Source organism: Podarcis cretensis (genome assembly GCF_951804945.1).
Source record: "Podarcis cretensis genome assembly, chromosome: 5".
Classification (NCBI taxonomy): Eukaryota; Metazoa; Chordata; class Lepidosauria; order Squamata; family Lacertidae; genus Podarcis; species Podarcis cretensis.
The window spans coordinates 62,637,614-62,655,156 of record NC_137174.1 but is presented as its reverse complement, the minus strand read 5'-3'; the positions used below and the strand labels follow the sequence as shown (position 1 = coordinate 62,655,156).

At 41.1% G+C, this 17,543-nt stretch overlaps 1 protein-coding gene and 1 long non-coding RNA gene across 2 annotated transcripts in view; one reads left to right on the top strand and one right to left on the bottom strand.

Annotated features, from left to right (window-relative positions):
* Window positions 1-1,788: 1,788 nt before the first annotated feature.
* LOC307216536 lies at window positions 1,789-14,121 on the bottom strand. Its single transcript, XR_013839123.1, has 4 exons — window positions 13,253-14,121; window positions 11,164-11,256; window positions 2,754-3,537; window positions 1,789-2,694 (listed from the first exon to the last, which is right to left on the bottom strand). It is a non-coding gene; the product is annotated as an uncharacterized lncRNA (long non-coding RNA).
* Window positions 14,122-14,306: 185 nt separating this feature from the next.
* MSL2 (MSL complex subunit 2) overlaps window positions 14,307-17,543 on the top strand; it is a 25,925-nt gene continuing 22,688 nt past the window's right edge. The window contains exon 1 of the mRNA XM_079976866.1: window positions 14,307-14,587. Coding sequence (XP_079832992.1) covers window positions 14,443-14,587 — 145 coding nt within the window. The 5' untranslated portion in view covers window positions 14,307-14,442. The remainder of the gene's footprint in view (window positions 14,588-17,543) is intronic.

Genomic DNA, 17,543 nt, shown 5'->3' with positions numbered 1-17,543 from the left:
ATTGTCATTTTAGGAAGGAGAAAAATAAGCCAGGGGTGCTGTTTTGTGTGTGAGATTGGGCTGATGCTGAGAGAAGACACAGAGTGACTACCATGGTTTAGGCAGGCGGTATCCCTGGAAACCTAATGGAGAATCAAGATGTATTGGAGTGTTAATGCTGTGAGCCCTTCCATCCTATGTTCAGGTTGTATATATGTATAAAATAAATCCATATATCCTGAAGACGTATCCTGAAGACATTACTATCTCCAGCGACTTTCATTTCAAGAAAACAGAACCCTGGGTAACAGCTGGGAACTCTGGAGTCTCTCGCCATTTGAAGACAGGGGTGCATACAATAGAGCCATAACAAATTGTTTTATTTGCTGTTTGTTTAAAAAACATTTAAGAGGTTTATACTTGAACTGAGAGATTTCCCTTATAAATTGTCAGTGAAATGTATCTCTGCCAGTGAAATAGATACCATTGACTGAATGTATTCATCCTACAACAGCAAGGTGAGAAGATGGGGAAGCCCACTTGCACAGTAATGAATGTTGTTTTTACCTGATGGAGCAGCATGCCCATATTGTAGCACAGAAAGATTAATCTAGAGAGATTATTCCAAGAGAAACAGCTCACTGCAAATGGATTAATACATTCTTTAGAACCATCATTCTACAGAAAAGGGAAAGAAGGGAAGCAGGGCTATTCCATTGGTTCTTCTCAAAGACTAGCTATCTTTGGCTGTTCCTTTACCATTGGCAAACAGCATCCATTCCACAATAAAAACTGATGTTTGAGTTTGTTTGCCCCCCCCCCCACACTTGCCTGAGAGCTGAGTGTCTTGGTTTTTATTTATCTGTAAGCTATTCTGGGGGACGCGGGTGGCGCTGTGGGTTAAACCACAGAGCCTAGGGCTTGCCGATCAGGTGGTCGGTGGTTCGAATCCCCGTGATGGGGTGAGCTCCTGTTGCTCGGTCCCTGGTCCTGCCAACCTAGCAGTTCAAAAGCACATCAAAGTGCAAGTAGATAAATAGGTACCGCTCCGGTGGGAAGGTAAACGGCATTTCTGTGTGCTGCTCTGGTTCAACAGAAGTGGCTTAGTCATGCTGGCCGCATGACCCGGAAGCTGTACGCCGGCTCCCTCGGCCAATAAAGCGAGATCAGCACCACAACCCCAGAGTCGGCCACGGCTGGACCTAACGGTCAGGGGTCCCTTTACCTTTAAGCTATTCTGGGATCAATTTCAACTGACAGCAGAGTAAAAATGCCTCAAATAAATGCCTCAACTAGCAGAACATCTGCCGATACTGGCATGTATCTTGTGAAATTTTAGCCGTGTCCTACTGGCCTCTGGCCAGGGTTGGGGGTGGTAGTGGAATGAAAGTATGAATTTAGTTTCACTGAGATCTGTAGCAGGACCAGTGAATGAACTGAGTTAGGCTGTAGCATCACTCTGTTTACCCCTCTCACTTCCCCCAGTACATTCATTCCCACCCTTGATATACTCCCTTTTGCCCTCTACACTGGTATACCTTGTGCTGGCTTAATTTAAACTAGCAGCTGGCATAAGTAGATACACTGAGGTGAATAATTTAGACTGGTTTAAAGCCAGTTTGACTTGTGGGTGGGGTGAGAGTGATAGACCAGCTGGGAGAGGTTAGGATGTGATATACCTAGGGTTTGGGATCACACCCTCACAATGTTGCCCTCTTCTGCAGCTTTTGTTATCTAAATACATTCATTTACATTAATTTTCTTGCAATTTGACAAACCAAAGGGCAACTACCTGGTATAATAAGTAGCAACAAACTTGTATGTGTGTGCACAATTTACAATAATATTTTTTATTTCCAGTGTGCTTTGGGGTAGGGAGAAATCACACATTCAAGACTGCAATCCTAGGCACACTTACTTGAGAGTAAGTTCCACTGAACTGAGACTTGCTTTCTTAAAAACACTAACAGATTCCTCAAAAGTGTAACAGTCTGACCCTTTGCCACTATACCTGGACTAAGATCCTATGCACACTCGGCAGGTCAACAATACAATAACAGCAGAAACCAAAAGCAAACATACCTGTACCACAACAGGCACTTCACAACATCCCAATAACAATGCTATAATACCCCCCCACACACACATTACCTATGACAGCAATAGTCAACTACTCAGAGAATGCTGTGACCCCCAACTCACTGCTGTGTGTAGGTACATCAATCTAAGTAAGTTCATCCTGAATGTGATCCCCCTAAGCCCTCCTGAAATTGAGGGCTGCCTCATTCTACTCTAGGTGCTGGGCAGTACTTGACACAGTCAAGCACAAACTCCATTCCCTGGCATAAAGGGCAGATCCACCAACTGGGTGCTTTCTGATGTGGCTCTTCAAATGCCCATTTAAATTCCACAAGGAAGGTGGCATAATCATTAAGGAAGCAGGCAAGGCTCCAACACATATGGCAGGCAAAACAGGTTTCCATTTGGTCTGCCAGAAAATCCATCAGCTGGAAGGCAATTGGACCAAAAAGCTAAGAAACATTAATTGGGTTCTCAACAATTTTGTCTGGGAGGCTAATGAGACACTTTCCCCTAGGAAGTATTTGGGTTGGACTGGAGGTGGCAGCAGTATGGGCTGCCTGGAGCTGGCCTTGCAGGGCTGTATTCTCCACCATCGGTTGTGCAATTTATGCTTGCAGCACACCTAATTTTTTGCTGCCAGGGGGCTTCCTTCACACACAATTGGACTAAAAAAATGGTTCTGTAACAAGAACAACCTCAGTTTTACAGAGTTTCTGACTCAAGGTAAGAGTTTAGGTTTGGGCAGGGTGGGGCTAGACTTCAGGATTTAACAGCTCCCTGGACAGTTCTATGCAGGGTTCTGGCTGGAGACTCCACTAGAGCAGAACTCAAATGTTTCAGTATCAGTCAACCTCAGACTGAACCTTAAATAAGAGCTGCAGCTTTGAGTAGTTAGCTCTGCCTTCTGTGAAAGAAACCTCCTAATTTAAAGGAGTCCAGCAATCGCATCCCATAATTCTTCTTGTGTCTTCTTAATTTCTGCAACTTCTCCCTTAATCCTTTCTTGCTCCTTCCTTATTTCATTTACTTCCTGTTTTATTCGTTTCATTTCTTCTTCCAGGTTTTGTGTTCTTTTTGTTATTTCCTTCATCTGTCCCTTCAATTCATTAACTGTCATGTCATATTTTTTATCCATTGATTCTAATCTCGTCTCCAAATTCTTCTCACGTTGTTTAATATTTTTTTTAATTTCTGTAAACATTTTTAAAATGTCTCCCTTAAATTCAATATCTTGTTTTGATCCTCTTCTTTCCAAAGATGTCCCACCTTCTCCTGTTTTTTTTGGTGTTTGAGACATTATTTCTCTTTTCGTGCCACTAAGTATCACCCACAAATTTAACTTAACACCCTTCTGCCTCTTGATTGGCCAACCCACTATATTAGCAATCTTTGGGACACCAAATTTCTTCAAAGTAAACCACTAAAAAAGGAAAGGAGCTTTTTCTGCCTCTTGTTTGGCTAATCCATTGTAGTATCCTAATAAAATAGTCAAATGGGATAAACAAATAATAATGATTGTATTTTTTTGTTGCTCTTCTTTTTAATACTATCAGGGAGACAAAATCTAAAAACCACAATAAGGGACAGAAAGAAATAAAATAAATAAATAAATAAATAAATAAATTTCTTCCACCACTTGCCTGGCCAATCCAATCCTTTAATCAAAGTTCCAACAAAACCATATACACAAAATTTTAATCCATTATTCCTAAAAACAAATTCAGAAAAAAGTAAAAAGAAAACGGGAAAGAAAAAGGGGGAAAAGGAGAAAGAAAAAGTAAAAAGAAAACGGGAAAGAAAAAGGGGGAAAAGGAGAAAGAAAAAAGAGAAAAAAAGGATATATATATATCTTCACCAAAGCAGCAGAGCCATAAATCTCCCAAAGTAAAAACAAAGCTAATCTTTCCCAGGGAACACAGTCCGGCACCATAAAATAAAAAATCAAAGTCCTTCTACTCCAATATGAATTGAATGAATTGAGGTAAAGAGAATCAAATTTGAGATTGAGGTCCGTGCCTGAAGTACAAGGGGAGAATATTCTGGAGAGGCTAACATTGGAGATTGCACAATGGTTAAGTATGGAAGTGGGAGATATCAGAAAGACAATTCAGAATGCTTTTAGCAAAGAAATTTCCAGGAGATTGTTTGATTATATTTAAAGATAGAGAAATGAAGAATTTGATTTTACAGAAAAACAGAGAAAAAAGGCTGAGCTTTTATAATCATTTTTAAAGACGTCCCACTTTGTTTATTGAAAAAACGTGACCATTACAAACCACTGAGACAGGCATTACGGAAAAAATGGAATTGAATTTATGTGGGAATTTCCAGAAGGTATTTCCTTTCACTATAAAGGGGAAAAGTTTAAGTTTACAAGAGCTGATGAAGCACATATATTTTTGAGAAGATACAAAGAGTTGGGAAAAGGGGAGGAAGCAATTGTGGCAGGAGAAGCAGAACCGGCAGGATTGGAAGAAGAAGAAATAGATAGTAAAGAAGAAGAAGAAGAAGAGGAAAAAAGGCAAGTTTAAGACTTTTACATTCTTATTGGTAAAGGGAACACAAAATGGCACTGAAATTATGGACATGGAATGTTAATGGAATGAATGATAAAAAGAAAAGACATAAAATTGGACATTTCCTTAAAAAAAGGAATTTGGACATTATTTGTTTACAAGAAACTCATGTGGCGAGAAAACATAGAAGAGTATTGATTAATAAAAAATTGGGAAATGAATTTGTTTCATTAGACAGAAGCAGGAAATGAGGAGTGGTTTTGTATATAAAAAATAAATTTGAGGCTCGGCAAATATTTAAAGATGAAGAAGGTAGGATAATTGCGGTACAAGTCACATGGCAAGGTGAAAAATTGATAATAGTCGGAGTGTATGCACCAAATGGAAGTAAAACTGAATTTTATAAAGATTTAGAAGAAAAATTATTTGAATTTGTGGATCAGGTAATCATAATAATGAGTGACGTGAATGGAGTGGTTTCGATGGAAATGGATAGGTTGAGATCAAGAGGAAAATTGAAAGAAGGGAAACTATCTAAGACCTTTTTTTTAATGATTGAGAACTGTAATTTGATAGATGTTTGGAGATTAAGACACCCATTAGAAAAACAATTTACTTATTTCTCAGAACCAAATCAATCAATGTCAAGAATAGACTATATTTGGATATCCAGCAAGTTAACACCAAGAGTGACAAAAATAGAAATACAACCAAAAATACTTTTGGATCTTAATGCAATAAAATGTGAAATAAAAGAAATGGAGGAAAAAACTTTTTGATGGAGACTAAATGAGAACTTATTGGATGATCAAAAAATAAATGAGAAAGCACAGAAGACTCTGATGGATTATTTTGTGAATAATAGTAATAAAGGAACAAAAACAAGTGTGGTATGGGATGCTAGCAAAGCAGTAATGAGAGGCTTCTTTATACAGCAAAACAGTATTAGAAATATATTCAGAGAAAAAGGCAAGAAAGAAATACTAAAACAAATAATGGAAAATGAGAAAAAATTAGTTAAAAACCCAAATAATGTGAAAATAAATCAGAATATTAAAATCTTGCAAAGTCAATTTGCAATTATAATAAACCGAGAAGTAGAATGGAATATTAAAAGAATGAGACAAAATAACTTTGAATATGCTAACAAATCTGGAAAGTGGCTGGCATGGCAGATCAAAAAGAGAAAGGAACAGAATACAATTAATAAGATTGTAGTGGAAGGAAAGGAAGTAGATAACCTGAAAGAAATTAGAAAAGGATACGTAAATTTCTATAGACATTTATATAAAAGAGCTAGAGAGAATGATGTAAAGATTTATTGCGACAGAAAGGGGTGCAAAAAATTCCCACAGAAAAGAAAGACAGACTGAATGACCTAATTGAAACAGAATAAATTAAAGCTGCTATAAAAGAACTAAAAAGTGGAAAGGCACCGGGACCGGATGGATTCACAGCAAAATATTATAAAGAAATGAAATATGCCCTACGTGTACGGTTGAAAGAAGTGATGAACAATATATTAAGAAAAGGAGAATTACCAGAAACATGGAAAGAAGCATATATTACATTAATACCAAAACAAGATTCGGATTTAACACAAGTAAAGAACTATAAGCTGATTTCGCTGTTAAATAATGATTACAAACTATTTGCAAGCATACTGGCAAATAGATTGAAAAAGATATTGAATGAGATAATTCATAAGGACCAAGCAGGCTTTTTACCTGGCAGACAGATGAAAGACAACATAAGAAATATAGTTAATATAATTGAATATCTGACTGCCAGAAATGAAAAGCAAGCGGTGTTAATTTTTGTGGATGCGGAAATGGCCTTTGATAATATATCTTGGGAGTTCATGTTAAAGAATTTGGAATTAATGGACACTGGACAATTCTTCTTACAAGAATTAAAAGCTATATATTCAGAACAGAGAGCAAAACTGATTCTAAATGATATAGTAACAGAAAGTATCGATATTACGAAAGGTACAAGACAAAGGTGTCCATTATCACCATTATTATTCATATCGGTACTGGAAGTCTTTCTACGGACAATAAGGAGAAATGAAACAATAAAAGGAATTTCAGTTGTTCGGAATGAGTATAAAGTGAAAGCCTTTGCCGATGACTTGGTACTAACAATAGAAGATCTAGTTACAAGTGTTAAAGGAATATTAGAGGAGATAGAACAGTTTGGGCAAGTGGCAGGTTTTAAATTTAACAAAAAGAAAACCAAAATGATAGTTAAAAATATGAAACAGGACTCGGTGGAAGTACTGCAACAACAAATGGGCATAGAAGTTAAATATTTAGTTATTTGGTTAACGCCTAAAAATATTGATCTTTTTCAAAATAATTATACACTGGTGTGGAATGGAATTAAAAGAGACTTGGAAATATGGGGAAGGATGAAATTGTCATTTTGGGGAAGGATTTCTTTTATCAAAATGAATGTGCTACCAAAGATGTTATTTTTGTTTCAGTCAATTCCAATAATCAAGGGGGCAACAATTTTTAAAGGGTGGCAAAAAGCAATTTCAAGATATATCTGGCAGGGAAAGAAGCCGAGAATACAATATAAGTTGTTAACAGATGTTAAAGAAAGAGAAGGCTTCGCCCTGCCAGATTTGAAATTGTATTATGAAGCATCTTGTCTCTGTTGGTTAAAGGAATGGATGTTATTAGAAAATACAGAATTGTTAGATCTGGAAGGTTATGATAATAGATTTGGTTGGCACGCATATTTATGGTATAACAAAACAAAAGTCCATAAAGGATTTGGAAACCACATATTTCGAAGATCTCTAATAGAAATATGGGATAGGTATCAAAACCTACTGGAATGTAAAACGCCGCATTGGTTATCTCCATTAGAAGCAATGAGTGTGAAAAGGATCAATATGGGTGGGAATTGGATAACTTATGGGGAATTAATACAAAAAGATGGGAGTAAGTGGAAGATGAAGCCATATGAAGAAGTTAAAGAATATGTGAATGATTGGCTCCACTACCGCCAGGTCAATGAAATGTTTAAACAGGATTTTAAAGAAAAAGGATTTGATTATAATAAATCAAAGTTTGAAGTAGAGATATTAAGTAATAAATAGAAAATTTTTGTCCAAAATGTATAAAATCGCTGCTTGAATGGCATTTGAAGGATGAGGAGGTTTGTTGTTGTTTAGTCGTTTAGTCGTGTCCGACTCTTCGTGACCCCATGGACCAGAGCACGCCAGGCACTTCTGTCTTCCACTGCCTCCCGCAGTTTATGAGGAGGTAAAGTCGGTAATGATTCATTGGGCCAAAGATATTGGGTATAATATACAGTTGAATGATTGGGGAAAACTATGGAATGAAGGTTTAAATGTGATGAAAATGATGTATAGATGGTATATTACACCCGTTAAATTAGCTAAAATGTATAAAGTTAGCAATAAATGTTGGAAATGCAAAGAAAAAGAGGGAACATTTTATCATATGTGGTGGGAATGTAAAAAGGTGAAAAACTTCTGGGAGATGATATATAATGAAATGAAAAAAATGTTGAAATATACATTTATTAAGAAACCAGAAGCATTTTTACTTGGCATTGTAGGGGATGACATAAACAGAAAGGATTGTAAGTTGTTTTTATATGCAGTGACAGCAGCAAGAATATTATTGGCACAAAAATGGAAGCAAGAAGAATTACAGACAAAAGAAGAATGGAGGATGAAATTGATGGACTATGCAGAATTGGATAAACTAACCAGAAGAATTTGAAACCTGCGGGACCAGAGATTCACAGAAGACTGGTGTAAATTTACGGACTATTTGAAAAGTAATTGTAATGACCAGATTACGTTTGTAGGTTTGCAAGAAGTTTTGTGAGGTAAATTATTTGAATAACTGCAAAAATGGTTAAACAGGTGGATTGTGAGTTAAGATAATTAAAGGCAATAGGAATTTAAGAAATGCAGAAAAAATAATAAAAATGGTGGATCATCAGAGGTGCTGATGGAAGTCCAAAAAGATTTTATAAGATGTGAAGTTCTGTGGATTGTATAATAATTGGCATGTTGAAATTCATAAAAAAAATTTATATATATATATATATATATATATATATATATATATAATTTAAAGGGGTCCAGTCTGCTTTAGCAGTTGTCACCTCTGACGGAAAGGGGAGACTGTGCTTCTACTAGGCTTCCAAGCTGAAGTTCTTCAAGTCAGAGGAGGAAACATCATCATCGTCTATTCTACTTTATATGTTTAAGAAAAAATCTCAGTGGTTTGCAACACATAAAAACATCAACTAAAAGAATCCAGAATAAGACTTCCTGTTTGCAGCAAACCCGGAGCTCTGGCACCCAGGAGGGGTCCCAGACAGAGATTAATGGGGGGGTAAGGGGCATGTCTCCCGTAACCTTTTGAGGGTATTGAAAGGGCAAGACCCACGGTCATGGTCATCCGTTAGTGCCTTCTCTTTGTTTGTGAGCGGGGATGGAAATTCCTGTCTCCCAGACAAAAAGGTAAGGGCACTGGGCTCAATGGCTCCATCCAAGGACAGCCCAAGCAAGCTAGTGACGAAAGCTGCGGAACACCTTTGAATTTGGACAAGAGGCACCTCGCTGAAAAGATCCTGATTTATGCTGGAGGAGAAAATAATCTGTTTGGAAAGGTTTGGAAAGAATGAAAGACACTAATTTTTGCTTGAACGGTGGAAGGAGCGGAGGGGAGGCAATATTTTAAGTCATTTTTTTAAAAATCTAAAGCAATGGAATGCAAAGTTTTCAGGACAAGTGGACTTTAAAGATACCTCTTCACAATTAATTTATTTTATAACTAAGGACTTTGCCTGAAAGAAGATGGAGAGTAACAACCTTTAGGGACTTTTGAGAGATTTTGACCACCCCTTGGAACTTCATATTGTGAAATGAAAATAGTAAAGAAGAAAAGATGGCTAACAACTGGATTGACTGTTTGTTAGGCACTGAGAAGAGAATAAACTGCGGAGTTGGATGTAATGGAACTGAGGATCGGCAGGATGGACTGCAGGAAGATTTAGTTACAGATAGGTAGCCGTGTTGGTCTGCCATAGTCAAAACAAAAAAAATTCCTTCCAGTAGCACCTTAAAGACCAACTAAGTTAGTTCTTGGTATGAGCTCATACCAAGAACTAACTTAGTTGGTCTTTAAGGTGCTACTGGAAGGAATTTTTTTTGCAGGAAGATTTATTAGTTTAGGGGGGAGGATGGAGAGGAGATCTGGATTTTGTTGCAATTACATCAGCCCCCCCCCCAAGCTTGAAGCTGGAAAAAAGAACAGTGAAAGGGACAGGATGGACCGCAGTGTATACCAACTTGACAGCTTCTGAGACTTTCAGACAGAAGAGAGATGGGTTGTGATTGTTTATTAATGAGATGGTTGTATGTAAAATTGAGGATTAAATTTGGTGAAATGTGAAGGATGGGTGATGCTGGGAGATGGGCAGTGTTGATGGGGGAGAATGTTTATTATATATTTAGGGGTTTCATTTTCAGCCTTTGCATGCCACACCCGTGCAGCTGAGTTGATTACTGGGGACAGATGTCAGGCAGCAATGCTCAGGGCCATGTTAAGGAGGAATGTGTGTATGTTGTCTGGGAGGAAGCAATATCTGTTTTTCTCAGACAAAGTGTTACTCAAGAGGTATCAGAAGGAAATGTTTGAAAATTGATAAACGACTATTATAGATAGAAGGAAGATTTACTCTACTCAGCTATTTTGAGGACAGGCTATGACAATGTATAAAAGCCATAGCAGAAATTGGTAATTGAACAGGTGATGTGTAGGGAGAAGGGATGAATGCATTTTGAAATAATAGTTATTTTGTTGAGAGCAGCAAACGAGGGTGGAAAATAGAGGGGACATTTAGGGGGAGTGTTAGTTTTTAAATTTAAATTTGTATTGAATTTATATTAATTTGGTGACAATTTGTTTAAAATTAAGGAAAATAAACAATTGGCAAAAAATCCCAAAAACAATCCAGAATAAAACATAACTGAAGAAAGTCAAATATAATCATTACAGTCAAAATAAAACATTTCAAAGGAGGCCCATTACGGACTGCACACTTAAACGTGTTAGCCACCTAGAGTGGCTGGGGAAACCCCACAAGATGGGCAGGGTATAAATATTTATTATTATTATTATTATTAACGTGGCAAACTTGACCAAAAATATCTGAAACATTTCAAAAGATAACATTACTAAAGCAAGTTCAAATATGAAATGAACATTCAAACAGGCATAATTAACAAGAGAATAAAGTATTATCATAAGCATATAGTATTGCTGCTGCTTCTGTTGCTGCCGCTACTGCTAATGGTTGTCCAGGGTGGGCAATGGCTGTGAAAACTGAGGCTCTATGATCTGGGCCTGCAGAAAAATACAGCCAAGATGACCTCCTCAGACTGGAAGTTACTCAGTGGGCTCGTTTTGCATACGGGCTTCTGCCTTAATATGAACATCTAGGGTTGGCCCTGAGGGAAATTCCATCTCCTCCAAACCCCCCGTTTTATATTCCAACGACAAGGAAACCAAGCCAGCACATGACATACCATATCTGACATCATCCTTACAGGTTCAGGCTATTCATCCTTGATTATATGTTCCTCCTTTCTGTTCTGCCAAGGGTAGGGTTCTTTCTGGATCTGGAGCCAATAAGCACACCAGTGGATAAAGAATAAGTCATGATTTATTTGCATAAGGTTAACAAATAGCAGCAGGCATACAAAACACAAATTATAGCATACCGGACAGAAGTCACACACAATCTCCCCTTCAGCTGCCCGGAGCTCCAGGTAAAGCAGCAAGAAAGACCCTGGCCGACAGTCTCACAGCATCTGGTACCTCTATCTATGAAGAAGCTCCCTGAGTCCCTTCAGCCTACAGCTTTTATAGCCAACTTTGATTTGATTGATTGCACCTGGTTAGCAGGCACCTGGTTAGCCCGGGGCACTGGGTGTGACTAATGCGGAGTAGCTGAGAGTCTCCAACCCAATTCACTGCAACTGGGTATCCTCCCTACTAGCCAATCAGCACTTAGAACACAGGAGATCCAGGAAACTCCTAACACAGGTGTGTGAAAAACAAATTCTACTGTCATGAATCGGCAAATCTTAAACTGGGGATGTAAAAGGGAAAGAGACATATCTAACTCCTCGAAATTACAGTGGTCTTCCGCATTTCTCCTAGACTTTCATTTCCTATATATGTTGGGGGGGGGGTTGCCCCAGGTCATCAGAGAACTCGCTGTAGGCCTATACAGTCACATAGGCTTCGTTAGATGTCTCCAATTTTCCCTTCCATTAGAATACTTCTTGAACGTGCCTTCAAAATTTGTCATCCCTCTGGAACACCTTCAGAATTTATACTCATTGCTCCTATCCAACATTTCTGACATCGATTTTTGATATTGAGCTTTTTGATACTGATTTTCTGAGTCTAGTGCAGTGTTTCCCAACCTTGGGTCTCCAGCTGCTGTTGGACTACAATTCCCATCATCCCTGACCATTGGTCTTGCTAGCAAGGGATGATGGGAGTTGTAGTCCAAAAACAGCTGGAGACCCAAGGTTGGGAAACACTGGTCTAGTGTATATATCTGACTATGCTCAGTTTTTACATCCCTTGCTATCATATATTCCAATATGATATGCTCACATTTCCCCAAGGTTCTCACCATTTTCACTTCATAACCAGGACAGGCAAGGATCAAATGGCGCAGCAGGATAGCGCTGTTACTCTGTCAGACAAGCTGAATATACTAAGCAACACAGGTTAGAGCACAAGTTATATGTAGCCAGTGAAACTTCTAAGTCCACCAAGTAATGGGTCAGAAGCAGTTGTGCGCAGACCTGATATATCATCTCAGGAGGTATATTGCCTTCCTGGAATATGTGTTCAAGATATGGAGAGGTTGATTAAACTCATAAAACCCACTGACTGAAATCTATTGCCAATCCATTTGTGAGCCAATGCTGCAATCAGAAGAAATCTTGAACAGATCTCCAAGCTTCTGGGTAGGAAGCTAAAGGATTTGGGGGCACAAGTTGTGTTTTATCACTGCTTCTTGAGGAAGACTGCCAAAGAACTTTTAAGAGAGGTCTGGGTACACCACCCACATTCCCAGCCAGTTACTTTTCTCCACTCAATGAGCAGTACCATGGATATTGAGGGGAGATAAACAGCTGGCTGGCTGGCAATTTTGGAAATGTACAGTCCTCCTATTGAATCTATTTATTATATTAATATGCCATCCTTCAAAATGGATTCCAGGGTAGTTCCTAACACTTTAAAATCTTCTGCCTTCACATAGCATTCCGTTCATCCATGGCAATCTGTTCTACTGCATCTATGGGAATATTCTGCAGATGGGTGATGACTATGGTAGACTGGATTGTGCCCAAAAGTGATTATTCTAAATTTAAAAACAATAATCCAAGCTGACATTTGGCCTGATTTTTTAACCTTTATTCCCCCTCCTCCCATTTTTCTGCTTTGCGCAACAAATTGAATAATTTAAGAGTTTGGGGAGATTCGAAGCTTGCCACGATTTTGTGGGATTTTGTTTGGTTCTAATAAAGGTGTTGCCCAACAAGGCTTTTCAGTTACTTGCGAGTAAATCCCCTTAAACTCAGCGGAACTTACTTCTGAGTGAACGTGCACCGGGTCCTGTTGAAGGGCTGCAATTTTTTGTGTTTTTACTTGGAGAGTATAGTACTGTATTCATTAACTGTGCAAGTGGCGAGGTTGTTTTGGGTTACAGTATTTAGAGAAGGCCAATCTGGTTATTCCGGCAGTGCTTTTCCTTACTAAAATAACGAGCCCGCCCAGGGAGGCCGCGTCTGCCTACGAGTTTCGCGGCGGCGACGGGCCAACTACACTCTGTGGGCGCTCAGAGACTTCCCTCGCCGTCCTTCGCGCGTCCCAATCTGGGCGCCGAGATTCAAAACAGGTTCTGCGTTCGCTGAGGAAGCTCCGCCAAGCCCTGGCGTAAGGAGCGTGCAGGGCCGCTGAGCGTTGTTTTGATCATGGTGAGAGGATGACGTCCCCGATCGCCGCGTCTCTCTCGGGGGCAGCGCTACCGCTAACCGGCTTTAAGGAAGACACTGGGCCTTGGTCGGGCTCGCTCAGCGCCTCCCGAGCCCCGCCCAGCTCGCTTGGGAAAGACGGCTCGGGCGCCCGACGAGACGCGAAGGGGGTGGGTGTGCTGAGAGAGAGGGAAAGAGAGAGGGAATGGCCGCGCATGCGCAGTGGCGAACCCAGGCGGCCGCGGTGATGGCTACGCAGTGACGGTTGGATCTAACGGTTGCTATTGACGTTGGGGCTGGGGGGGGGGTGCGGTGGATGGTTCTGACGCCGAGAACGGCCGGGAGTAGCGAAGCCGTTGGCCCCACGGAGGCGGCCCTGGGAGCCGCGCGGTGATGCGGCGGCGCTGAAACTCCGGGCGGAGGCGCCTCCCCCCCCGCCCCTACCAGAGCCGGGCCCGGGCCGTCGCCCTGCGCGCTGGGTTCGCGGATCCTGCCTCGGCCCCTCCCCCGCATGCGGGGCCTCCCCTCCGCCTGAGGCGCCCCGGGAGGGCGAGCGAGCAAGGCCGGCATGGGCGGCCGCCTGGAGTAGCCGCCTGGGCCGCCGCCGCTCGGCGCGAAGAGGAGCTGCGGCGGGGGAGGTGGCGGCGGGGAGGCGGAGGAGGAGGAGCAGGCCCCGGCTCCGGCCCTGGCTGTGAGGGCGCTTCGATGCGGGGCTAGGAGCGCAGCCGCCCCTCGGCCTGCCTGCCCTGCCCGGGCGCGGAGCCGCGCTTTCTTCTCAGCCCGGAGCCGTCGGCCTCAGCGTCTGCGATGAACCCGGTGAATGCTACAGCCCTGTACATCTCCGCCAGTCGCCTGGTGCTCAACTACGGCCCCGGAGAGGACCCGCAGTGCCTGGCCGAGATCGGCAAGCTGCTGCCCTACTTCCGGCAGTCGCTCTCTTGCTGTGTGTGCGGTGAGTGAGGCGCTTTCTATTGTTCTGGGCCGCGGGCGAGCCGGCACCCTCCTTTTCCCTCCCTCCCTCCCTCCGTCCGTCCCTTTGGCTCGGGCTCGCCTCACTCGCTACACCCACTTGCAAATGGGCAGGGAGCAAAGCCTCCGCCGCCTTTTCGGGTAAACCTCGCTTGGCAGCCGAGAGGCGCGCGCGCCCCGCAGGGCGACCCGCTCTTCCCGCCCGAGAGTTGTGAAAGACCCCTCTCCGCGCTCCCCCCGCCGCCCGGTCTCCTTGAAACTGACCGGGAAATGGGCTTGCCGGCTCCTTGAGTAAATGCTGTCACTGACAGGGACACCCCGGGAAGGAGGGGGACACAGACAACAACAAGAACCCGAGTCACATGTCCCTCCTTTGCCGCTCTGTGGACGAGATGGGCTTCTGAAAACTTTGATCTTTTTATAACTCTTCCTAACGGGGTTCCATACTTCGCCTGTTCGCTCAAGCGGAATAGCCTATGTTGATTTGTTAGGGCAAACTTTTTTTTCCCTAACACCTTAAAGACCAACTGTGTATGCTTACTTGAAAGTAAGCTTTATTATGGTCCTGTACTCCCAAGTAGGCGTGCATAAGATATCAGGCGAACACTTTTAGTGTGGCATAAGTTTAGACTGAGGATGAGAATGTTTTGCATATGTGTATAGTCGGTCTGTTACTCTGTTAAAAGTTTTGGCAGTAGTGCATTTGGGAAGCTAAATATGTAAAGTGTGTTTGCTTTGTGTAGCAACACATTTGAAGTGATATATATATATATATATATATATATATATATATAATGTTCGCTGAGTTGGTGAACAAGGCAATAGAGCTTGAGGGAAAATGTTGTATACTGGGAGGAAGGGGTAAGGTCATCCCTGTAACCGATGGTGTTCAATTTGTTTTGGTTGTTGGATAACAGACATTCGCGTGAAGAAACACTCTAACCAGAGTACTGAACAACCTGCATTGTAAGGTTGAGCATAGGAGTACAGACTTCAAAAAATGTAAACAGTCTTAAATTGCATAGGGACATTGTAACATATTCTGTAATCACTCTTTATTAATGTACTGATAACTTCTGGTCATTGCATCTTAAAATTAGCAGAGATAGGTTAAACATTTTAACTGCTACCATTTAGAACAGATTACAGATAGGTAGCCGTGTTGGTCTGCCATAGTCAAAACATAGTCAAAACCTGAAGAAGTGTGCATGCACACGAAAGCTCATACCAAGTACTAACTTAGTTGGTCTTTAAGGTGCTACTGGAAGGAATTTTTTCATTTAGAACAGAGTTTGTGAGATTGCTTTTTGCAAGAGGGAACAAATTTTAGACTGTGTCAGGTCCTTAGCTCTTCATTCACATATTCCTTTAAAAAAAATTTATCAATTACATTGAAGGTATTAATTTAAAATAAAACATAACTTCTGAAGTTCATCTCCAGTGAATAAGTGAATGGAGCTGACTCGAGGCACCATGGCATCTCAGGCAGAGAATTCAGGTAGTTCCTAGTCCTCTGCAGTGCATAACTTGTCATTCCCAAAACTTAGTTGACACATCCATTTCTTATTGCTATGATCAAGCATTCTATTAAAGCCATTGGTTTACATTGAATTAAACAAAGTTTAACATAAGTTCTGTGTTTAAACTCTGTTGTGAAAGGGGAATAATATGGGTGATTTTCTACTAACCTGTCCTGTCAGTGCAAGGATTTATGCTTGTGTTGTGGCAATCCCTGCCTTCCCCCCTTTTGCTCCAGAGGGTTGGAACACCTAGAGTAGGTTTCAGGGTTGTGTGGTGGGAGGAGAGGGGGGAAGAACATTTTGTTGCACGAGCAGAAATAATTGCACTGGCAGAATGATTGCCATAATGCTATGTTAGATTTCACCCTATATGGTTAAATACCTGTCCTTTTCATTATGTCCATGGAACTCTTTGTACCTGAGGCAAATGATTCAACCTTGTGATAGGGCTGGCATTTGACACAACTGATACATTGGTGAAAAATCTGACAAAGCGAGCACATGGGTCATTGATCCTAAACCCTTTGGACTTGTGGGTATGTGGAATCCTAAGAGAATTTTGTGGGCACTAGTCTCAAAATAGCTGCTGTGGGGCATGGAAAAAGAGAAAAAATGGAAATTGGATTAAAAATAGATCCTCTTGTATTTTCATGATTTTTACGTGGAACTTCCCCTAGGACACCATCAAATGTTGGATGATATATGTCTCCTTGGATTGATCTTTATTATTATTATTATTATTATTATTATTATTATCTGTATATATACCTGCAGGTCTCAGAGCGGTTCACAAGATAAAATCACAATGTAAGAACACAAAATACATAATCAAAATAAAAACAAAAACAAAAAAGAATAACCCCCTCAACACATTTTAAAAGGGCATTGGATGTCAATCAGTCAAAGGCCTGGTTAAAGAGGAATGTTTTTGCCTGGTGCCTAAAGGTCTATAATGAAGGTACCAGGTGAACCTCACTGGGGAGAGCATTCCGCAAACGGAACCAGCGGAAAAAGGCCCATTCTTGTGTTGCCACCCTCCAGACCGCTCGTGGTGGAGGCACATGAAGATGGGCCTACACAGATCCAAGGCTTGTCACTGCCACCATGGTACAAAATGGAGATCTTCAGAACAAATCCATGTCCCATGGTAGCTCTGGCAAGCACTAGATAGTTGGTTTTTACAGTGCAATCAGTAGAAACCAATATCGGCTGTAATTTAATGATGTTTCATAGGGATATCTTTGGGAGAAGAAAAGGCTAAGAAGTAAACAATACACAAATCCAGAGTGGAGTCTCTAATAAGACAGTTGGATGGTGTTTTGTATGCCTCCTTCTGGCAACTCCTGCAGCTGAGCTGGTGCCAAACTTATTGCTTTTCTTTTCTTTGGACCACATCAGTGAGGCCTAGATGGGGGTCTT